Source organism: Scyliorhinus torazame, chromosome 24 (assembly GCF_047496885.1).
Source record: "Scyliorhinus torazame isolate Kashiwa2021f chromosome 24, sScyTor2.1, whole genome shotgun sequence".
NCBI lineage: Eukaryota > Metazoa > Chordata > Chondrichthyes > Carcharhiniformes > Scyliorhinidae > Scyliorhinus > Scyliorhinus torazame.
Window position 1 is genome coordinate 8,987,555 of NC_092730.1, and position 10,087 is coordinate 8,997,641.

The following is a 10,087-nucleotide window of genomic DNA, read 5'->3' on the forward strand; positions in this document are numbered from 1 at the left end:
CAGTTGTAACACTCTCTCTCACACACTGTCCCTCAGTATCAGACTCTCAGTTATAACACTCTCTCTCTCACACTGTCCCTCAGTATCAGACTCTCAGTTATAACACTCTCTCTCTGTTACACTGTCCCTCAGTATCAGACTCTCAGTTGTAACACTCTCTCTCACACTGTCCCTCAGTATCAGACTCTCAGTTATAACACTCTCTCACACACTGTCCCTCAGTATCAGACTCTCAGTTATAACACTCTCTCTCTTTTACACTGTCCCTCAGTATCAGACTCAGTTGTAACACTCTCTCTCACACACTGTCCCTCAGTATCAGACTCTCAGTTATAACACTCTCTCTCACACACTGTCCCTCAGTATCAGACTCTCAGTTATAACACTCTCTCTCACACACTGTCCCTCAGTATCAGACTCTCAGTTATAACACTCTCTCTCACACACTGTCCCTCAGTATCAGACTCTCAGTTATAACACTCTCTCTCACACACTGTCCCTCAGTATCAGACTCTCAGTTATAACACTCTCTCTGTTACACTGTCCCTCAGTATCAGACTCTCAGTTGTAACACTCTCTCTCACACACAGTCCCTCAGTATCAGACTCTCAGTTATAACACTCTCTCTCACACACTGTCCCTCAGTATCAGACTCTCAGTTATAACACTATCTCACACACAGTGTCCCTCACTATCAGACTCTCAGTTATAACACTCTCTCTCACACACTGTCCCTCAGTATCAGACTCTCAGTTATACCACTCTCTCTCACACACTGTCCCTCAGTATCAGACTCTCAGTTATAACACTCTCTCTCACACTGTCCCTCAGTATCAGGCTCTCAGTTATAACACTCTCTCTGTTACACTGTCCCTCAGTATCAGACTCTCAGTTATAACACTCTCTCTCTCACACTGTCCCTCAGTATCAGACTCTCAGTTATAACACTCTCTCTGTTACACTGTCCCTCAGTATCAGACTCTCAGTTATAACACTCTCTCTCTCACACTGTCCCTCAGTATCAGACTCTCAGTTATAACACTCTCTCTCTCACACTGTCCCTCAGTATCAGACTCTCAGTTATAACACTCTCTCACACACTGACCCTCAGTATCAGACTCTCAGTTATAACACTCTCTCTGTTACACTGTCGCTCAGTATCAGACTCAGTTATAACACTCTCTCTCACACACTGTCCCTCAGTATCAGACTCTCAGTTGTAACACTCTCTCTGTTACACTGTCCCTCAGTATCAGACTCTCAGTTATAACACTCTCTCTCACACTGTCCCTCAGTATCAGACTCTCAGTTATAACACTCTCTCTGTTACACTGTCCCTCAGTATCAGACTCTCAGTTATAACACTCTCTCTCACACACTGTCCCTCAGTATCAGACTCTCAGTTATAACACTCTCTCTCACACACTGTCCCTCAGTATCAGACTCTCAGTTATAACACTCTCTCTGTTACACTGTCCCTCAGTATCAGACTCTCAGTTATAACACTCTCTCTCACACACTGTCCCTCAGTATCAGACTCTCAGTTATAACACTGTCTCTCACACACTGTCCCTCAGTATCAGACTCTCAGTTATAACACTCTCTCTGTTACACTGTCCCTCAGTATCAGACTCTCTGTTATAACACTCTCTCTGTTACACTGTCCCTCAGTATCAGACTCTCAGTTATAACACTCTCTCTCACACACTGTCCCTCAGTATCAGACTCTCAGTTATAACACTCTCTCTGTTACACTGTCCCTCAGTATCAGACTCTCAGTTATAACACTCTCTCTCACACTGTCCCTCAGTATCAGACTCTCAGTTATAACACTCTCTCTGTTACACTGTCCCTCAGTATCAGACTCTCAGTTATAACACTCTCTCTCACACACTGTCCCTCAGTATCAGACTCTCAGTTATAACACTCTCTCTCACACACTGTCCCTCAGTATCAGACTCTCAGTTATAACACTCTCTCACACACTGTCCCTCAGTATCAGACTCTCAGTTATAACACTCTCTCTCACACACTGTCCCTCAGTATCAGACTCTCAGTTATAACACTCTCTCTCACACACTGTCCCTCAGTATCAGACTCTCAGTTATAACACTCTCTCTCACACACTGTCCCTCAGTATCAGACTCTCAGTTATAACACTCTCTCTCTCACACTGTCCCTCAGTATCAGACTCTCAGTTATAACACTCTCTCTCACACACTGTCCCTCAGTATCAGACTCTCAGTTATAACACTCTCTCTCACACACTGTCCCTCAGTATCAGACTCTCAGTTATAACACTCTCTCTCACACTGTACCTCAGTATCAGACTCTCAGTTATAACACTCTCTCACACACTGACCCTCAGTATCAGACTCTCAGTTATAACACTCTCTCTGTTACACTGTCGCTCAGTATCAGTCTCAGTTATAACACTCTCTCTCACACACTGTCCCTCAGTATCAGACTCTCAGTTGTAACACTCTCTCTGTTACACTGTCCCTCAGTATCAGACTCTCAGTTATAACACTCTCTCTCACACACTGTCCCTCAGTATCAGACTCTCAGTTATAACACTCTCTCTCACACACTGTCCCTCAGTATCAGACTCTCAGTTATAACACTCTCTCTGTTACACTGTCCCTCAGTATCAGACTCTCTGTTATAACACTCTCTCTGTTACACTGTCCCTCAGTATCAGACTCTCAGTTATAACACTCTCTCTCACACACTGTCCCTCAGTATCAGACTCTCAGTTATAACACTCTCTCTGTTACACTGTCCCTCAGTATCAGACTCTCAGTTATAACTCTCTCTCTCACACTGTCCCTCAGTATCAGACTCTCAGTTATAACACTCTCTCTGTTACACTGTCCCTCAGTATCAGACTCTCAGTTATAACACTCTCTCTCACACACTGTCCCTCAGTATCAGACTCTCAGTTATAACACTCTCTCTCACACACTGTCCCTCAGTATCAGACTCTCAGTTATAACACTCTCTCACACACTGTCCCTCAGTATCAGACTCTCAGTTATAACACTCTCTCTCACACACTGTCCCTCAGTATCAAAGTCTCAGTTATAACACTCTCTCTCACACACTGTCCCTCAGTATCAGACTCTCAGTTATAACACTCTCTCTCACACACTGTCCCTCAGTATCAGACTCTCAGTTATAACACTCTCTCTCTCACACTGTCCCTCAGTATCAGACTCTCAGTTATAACACTCTCTCTCACACACTGTCCCTCAGTATCAGACTCTCAGTTATAACACTCTCTCTCACACACTGTCCCTCAGTATCAGACTCTCAGTTATAACACTCTCTCTCACACTGTACCTCAGTATCAGACTCTCAGTTATAACACTCTCTCTGTTACACTGTCCCTCAGTATCAGACTCTCAGTTATAACACTCTCTCTCACACACTGTCCCTCAGTATCAGACTCTCAGTTGTAACACAATCTCACACTGTCCCTAAGTATCAGACTTTCAGTTATAACACTCTCTCTCTGTTACACTGTCCCTCAGTATCAGACTCTCAGTTGTAACACTCTCTCTCACACACTGTCCCTCAGTATCAGACTCTCAGTTGTAACACTCTCTCTCACACACAGTCCCTCAGTATCAGACTCTCAGTTGTAACACTCTCTCTCACACACTGTCCCTCAGTATCAGACTCTCAGTTGTAACACTCTCTCTCACACACAGTCCCTCAGTATCAGACTCTCAGTTGTAACACTCTCTCTCACACACTGTCCCTCAGTATCAGACTCTCAGTTGCAACACTCTCTCTCACACACTGTCCCTCAGTATCAGACTCTCAGTTGTAACACTCTCTCTCACACACAGTCCCTCAGTATCAGACTCTCAGTTGTAACACTCTCTCTCACACACTGTCCCTCAGTATCAGACTCTCAGTTGTAACACTCTCTCTCACACACAGTCCCTCAGTATCAGACTCTCAGTTGTAACACTCTCTCTCACACACTGTCCCTCAGTATCAGACTCTCAGTTGTAACACTCTCTCTCACACACAGTCCCTCAGTATCAGACTCTCAGTTATAACACTCTCTCTCTGTTACACTGTCCCTCAGTATCAGACTCTCAGTTGTAACACTCTCTCTCACACACTGTCCCTCAGTATCAGACTCTCAGTTGTAACACTCTCTCTCACACACAGTCCCTCAGTATCAGACTCTCAGTTGTAACACTCTCTCTCACACACTGTCCCTCAGTATCAGACTCTCAGTTATAACACTCTCTCTCACACACTGTCCCTCAGTATCAGACTCTCAGTTATAACACTCTCTCTCACACACTGTCCCTCAGTATCAGACTCTCAGTTATAACACTCTCTCTCTCACACTGTCCCTCAGTATCAGACTCTCAGTTATAACACTCTCTCTCTGTTACACTGTCCCTCAGTATCAGACTCTCAGTTGTAACACTCTCTCTCACACACTGTCCCTCAGTATCAGACTCTCAGTTGTAACACTCTCTCTCACACTGTCCCTCAGTATCAGACTCTCAGTTATAACACTCTCGCTCACACTGTCCCTCAGTATCAGACTCTCAGTTATAACACTCTCTCTCACACACTGTCCCTCAGTATCAGACTCTCAGTTGTAACACTCTCTCTCACACACAGTCCCTCAGTATCAGACTCTCAGTTGTAACACTCTCTCTCACACACTGTCCCTCAGTATCAGACTCTCAGTTGTAACACTCTCTCTCACACACAGTCCCTCAGTATCAGACTCTCAGTTGTAACACTCTCTCTCACACACTGTCCCTCAGTATCAGACTCTCAGTTGTAACACTCTCTCTCACACACAGTCCCTCAGTATCAGACTCTCAGTTATAACACTCTCTCTCTGTTACACTGTCCCTCAGTATCAGACTCTCAGTTGTAACACTCTCTCTCACACACTGTCCCTCAGTATCAGACTCTCAGTTGTAACACTCTCTCTCACACACAGTCCCTCAGTATCAGACTCTCAGTTGTAACACTCTCTCTCACACACTGTCCCTCAGTATCAGACTCTCAGTTATAACACTCTCTCTCTCACACTGTCCCTCAGTATCAGACTCTCAGTTATAACACTCTCTCTCTGTTACACTGTCCCTCAGTATCAGACTCTCAGTTGTAACACTCTCTCTCACACACTGTCCCTCAGTATCAGACTCTCAGTTGTAACACTCTCTCTCACACTGTCCCTCAGTATCAGACTCTCAGTTATAACACTCTCGCTCACACTGTCCCTCAGTATCAGACTCTCAGTTATAACACTCTCGCTCACACTGTCCCTCAGTATCAGACTCTCAGTTATAACACTCTCTCTGTTACACTGTCCCTCAGTATCAGACTCTCAGTTATAACACTCTCTCTCTCACACTGTCCCTCAGCATCAGACTCTCAGTTGTAACACTCTCTCTCACACACTGTCCCTCAGTATCAGACTCTCAGTTGTAACACTCTCTCTCACACACAGTCCCTCAGTATCAGACTCTCAGTTGTAACACTCTCTCTCACACACTGTCCCTCAGTATCAGACTCTCAGTTATAACACTCTCTCTCACACACTGTCCCTCAGTATCAGACTCTCAGTTGTAACACTCTCTCTCTCACACTGTCCCTTGATTAAGGTTCTCTCTCTGTGTGTCTCTTCTTAAAGCTTTCTGACGCAGCACGGTGGCGCAGTGGTTAGCCCTGCTGCTTCGCGGAGCCGAGGACCCGGGTTCGATCCCGGCCCCGGGTCACTGTCCGTGTGGAGTTTGCACATTCTCCCCGTGTCTGCGCGGGTCTCACCCCCACAACACAAAGATGTGCCGGGCAGGTGGATTGGCCACGCTAAACTGCCCCTTAATTGGAAATGACTTGTTTGACATAAATGCACGTTATTATCTCGTCAGCCAGTGTTGGGTTCTTTTTGGTTCTGGATCAGAACAGGTTCGGTGGGGTCAGACGGTGCTGTTTTACGTTTGATTTGAGTGTTGAACGTAAATTGAAATGTTGATCTCTGTCTCTGTCAGATCTTCCATCCTGCAGACCTCATGAATCCAGGGAACGCCTTCATCGGCCACGCAAGGACTCCCGGATCCACGGCTGGGTCATACATGAACTCGGGACTGAGCCAGCACCATCTGTCTGCCCTGGGAGTCGGCCCAGGGGCCGTGGGCGGCCTGGGGCTGGATTTGGCCATCGTGGGGTCCTCGCTGGGCTCGGCGATGGGGCATTCGGGAACCCACGGGAGCCCGGCGAACGAGGCCGCACCGTTCTTCGACGGAGGCCCCCTCATCAGCCCCGCGTACGGGCAGGGGAGCCTCGAGGTGCCCGGAGACGCCAAGGCCTTCAGACGGGGCTTCACGCACGCCAAGCCCCCCTACTCCTACATCTCCCTGATCACCATGGCCATCCAGCAGTCGTTGCAGAAGATGCTGACGCTGAACGAGATCTACCAGTGGATCATGGATCTGTTCCCGTACTACCGTCAGAACCAGCAACGTTGGCAGAACTCCATCCGCCACTCGCTCTCCTTCAACGACTGCTTCGTCAAGATGCCCCGGTTGCCCGACAAGCCGGGCAAAGGCTCCTACTGGGCTCTGCACCCCGACTCGGGCAACATGTTCGAGAACGGCTGCTACTTGAGGAGGCAGAAGCGTTTCAAGTGCGAGAAGAAGGGAGCGCCGCTCGCGACGGGCGGCCCCGGGGCAAGCGGCAAGTCCCCGGGCCCCGGCGCCGAGGCGGACGGCTGCGCCAGCCCGGACCCGCCCGGCGGGGGGGGGTGCCCGCCCGATACCAAGGCCGCCTGCCTCGCCGCCCCCCCCACCTGCCTCGCCGCCGCCCCCCAGCCCTCGTTCCTCTCCCAGCTGGCCTCGGACATCTACCTCAAGCCGGACCCTCACTTCACCACCAGCCACCCGTTCTCCATCGCCAACCTGGTGGCGCCCGAGCCGCAGGCGGGCAGGGTTGACTTCAAGGTCCACGAGCAGATGATGTCTTACCCGGGCTTCGGGCCCTCGGTGACCGGCAGCCTAACCGTCGGTTCCCTCTTCTCCAAGGCCGCCTTCGACCTCGCGCCGCTCGTCAGCGAGCCGGGTCATTACCAGTCGCCCTGTCCTCGGCCCGTGCTGAGCTCCATCTGACCCCTGCTCGAGGGAACGTGACTTTATCCAACCTGTATATACTCTGCAGACAGCCACCCTTCTGCTTGCCGAAGAACCCGTTGTCTGTAAAGCTCGACCAGTTTTATTACTCAAACGTTTTAACCGGGAGCCCACATCGACCAAGGACAAAGACAAATTCACATTCAACCCAAGTTTATTTCAAAACACAATAAAGCTTATCCTTAAATCGTCGAACCTATGATACGCCTTCAGATTCTTAACCCCACCCCCCCCCCCCCCCGTGCCGACGAACCGGGCCTACGTGTCCAAACCTCTGAGTCTCGGCCTCTCGGGACCCTGGGTCTACGAAGGTGGGTCTCTCGCCCGCTGCCTCCTCTGGGTCCGCCGGCGGCCGAGTCTTCGCCGGGGAGGGTCTCCGGGCGCCTCTTCCTGTTGCACCCCTCTTGGCGTCCTTCCGGAATCTTCTCTGGCCCTCGGCCAATCAGGTCCGGGGGCGGGGGGGGGGGGGCCGCACCACCCAACGGAGTTCCCGACTGCAACGCTGCAGGACACCAGGACCCCCCACCCCCAGGGGTCCCATCTTCAGGTGGCCGTATCCCGTTTGTGGTCGCGGCGGGAAATCTAGGCTCCAGAAAGTCTGGCTTCGGCCGAGCGTTTCCGCAGCCACCGATCCACTCGAATGGGACCGATTATCTCCCCATGTCCTGTTCACAGAACAGTCCCAGACCTGCCCCAGTCCCCTGCCTCTGGCCGTTCGAATTCCCATCAGGCCTGTCTGCGGTCTAATTCAACGTGTCCAATTCTGTATCGGGCCTAAAACTCAGGCTGTTGGCCATTTTACCACACACGAATGCTGGTTAATATTAATCCTTCGTTTGGTGGGTGAAGTGGACATTGTGAGAGGGGGAAAGGGCATTCGACAGACTGAACAAGCCCCTCTGACGTCTACCTCGTCTCAAAGCCATTCGGCCCCCTCTAGCCCGCTCCGCCATTCGATACTATCATGTCCGATCTGGTTGTGGCCCGGTCTCCACTTCCCTGCCTGTTCCCACCCCCCCCGCCCCCATAACCCTCGACCCCCCCCCCCCTTTCCTCGTCGATCAGAAATCTCTCTCGCTCGGCCTCCAATATATTCAATGGCCCGCCCTCACCGGCTCGGACCCGCCCTCATTCCCTTCCTCCTCTCGTGGGGACGTGGGTGTGGCTGGGGCGAGGCCCGCATTCGTCGCCAATCCCTAATTGGGCTCAGGCTCTGGTTCGGCCCAGTTCATTGGGGGGGGGCGGCCATGAGGCCCGGAGTCTCGTGCAGGCCAGGTCGGGGCAAGGACGGTCGCTTTCCTTCCCCTGAAGTGGACCCACTGGGCTTTATTGACAATCGCTGATCGTGGTCAGGGTCGCCGTCGCTGAGGCGGAGCTCGATAATCCGGATTTTATTCGTTCTTGAAAGATAAAACTAGTCTCGGTCAACGGCAAGCTTGAAAGGCGTCCAGGGGACAGGTGCACTCCAATTTGACCAATCTGACTGAAGGGGTGCTTTCCAAATTGTCAGCGAATGATCTGGTTCTGAGTTTCAGGTTTTGGCCCTTCGTTCTAGCCCCCCCGTCCGTCCCCCTTCTCTCCCCGCCCCACCGCCACCCCAGCCAGCGCTTCCACACACGAGCGGGAACGGTTTTCTCTCCATAACGGGGGCAGTTCCTTCAAAATTCCCCAAAGGAAAGCCTCAAGCAAATGGCTCCAGGGAATGCAAGGCCTGGCCGACGCAATCTCGGCGGTAGGCCCAGGCTCCAGGTTCAAGCCCCGGCCCGGGGCTTGACGGCCAAGGAAGGGTCGACTGAGGGGCCGATTGTCGACCTGGTGAACACCGAACTCTGGGAGGCGGTCCAAGGCGGCAGCTAAATCTGTTCCCGAAGGGAATCGCGAGCGTCAACGGTCAGACACGGCTGCCAAGAGCCGGGGTTCGAGTGTCAATTATTCGCCTCCGGCCCTGCCCCCTCCCCTCCCGCAGCCCTCCCGGTGGCAAGAGTCAACTTCTCACAGAGTCAGAGTCGGTGAGAGAAAGGGTGGAACACAATTAAACATTCGCCCCACTCCCCGTGGGAGCGAGTCCCACATTCCCCCCACTCCCCGTGGGAGCGAGTCCCACATTCTCCCCCACTCCCCCTGGGAGCGAGTCCCACATTCTCCCCACTCCCCGTGGGAGCGAGTCCACATTCTCCCCACTCCCCGTGGGAGCGAGTCCCACATTCTCCCCACTCCCTGTGGGGGCGAGTCCCACATTCTCCACACTCCCCGTGGGAGCGAGTCCCACATTCTCCTCCCCCACTCCCCGTGGGAGCGAGTCCCACATTCTCCCCACTCCCCGTGGGGAGCGAGTCCCACATTCTCCCCACTCCCCGTGGCAACGAGTCCCACATTCTCCCCACTCCCCGTGGGAGCGAGTCCCACATTCTCCCACTCCCCGTGGGAGCGAGTCCCACATTCTCCCCCCCACTCCCCATGGGAGCGAGTCCCACATTCTCCCCACTCCCCGTGGGAGCGAGTCCCACATTCTCCCCCACTCCCCGTGGCAACGAGTCCCACATTCTCCCCACTCCCCGTGGGAGCGAGTCCCACATTCTCCCCACTCCCGTGGGGAGCAAGTCCCCACATTCTCCCCCCACTCCCCATGGGAGCGAGTCCCACATTCTCCCCACTCCCCGTGGGAGCGAGTCCCACATTCTCCCCCACTCCCCGTGGGAGCGAGCCCCACATTCTCCCCACTCCCCGTGGGAGCGAGTCCCACATTCTCCCCACCTCCCCGTGGGAGCGAGCCCCACATTCTCCCCACTCCCCGTGGGAGCGAGTCCCACATTCTCCCCCCACTCCCCGTGGGAGCGAGCCCCACATTCTCCCCACTCCCCGTGGGGGCGAGTCCCACATTCTCCCCCACTCCCCGTGGGAGCGAGTCGCACATT

The 10,087-nt window shown here is 52.4% G+C and overlaps 1 protein-coding gene across 1 annotated transcript in view; it reads left to right on the forward strand.

Annotated features, from left to right (window-relative positions):
- Window positions 1-7,358, forward strand: part of LOC140399868 (forkhead box protein A2-like) — a 52,821-nt gene extending 45,463 nt beyond the window's left edge. The window contains exon 2 of the mRNA XM_072489333.1: window positions 6,039-7,358. Coding sequence (XP_072345434.1) covers window positions 6,039-7,151 — 1,113 coding nt within the window. The 3' untranslated portion in view covers window positions 7,152-7,358. The remainder of the gene's footprint in view (window positions 1-6,038) is intronic.
- Window positions 7,359-10,087: the final 2,729 nt, after the last annotated feature.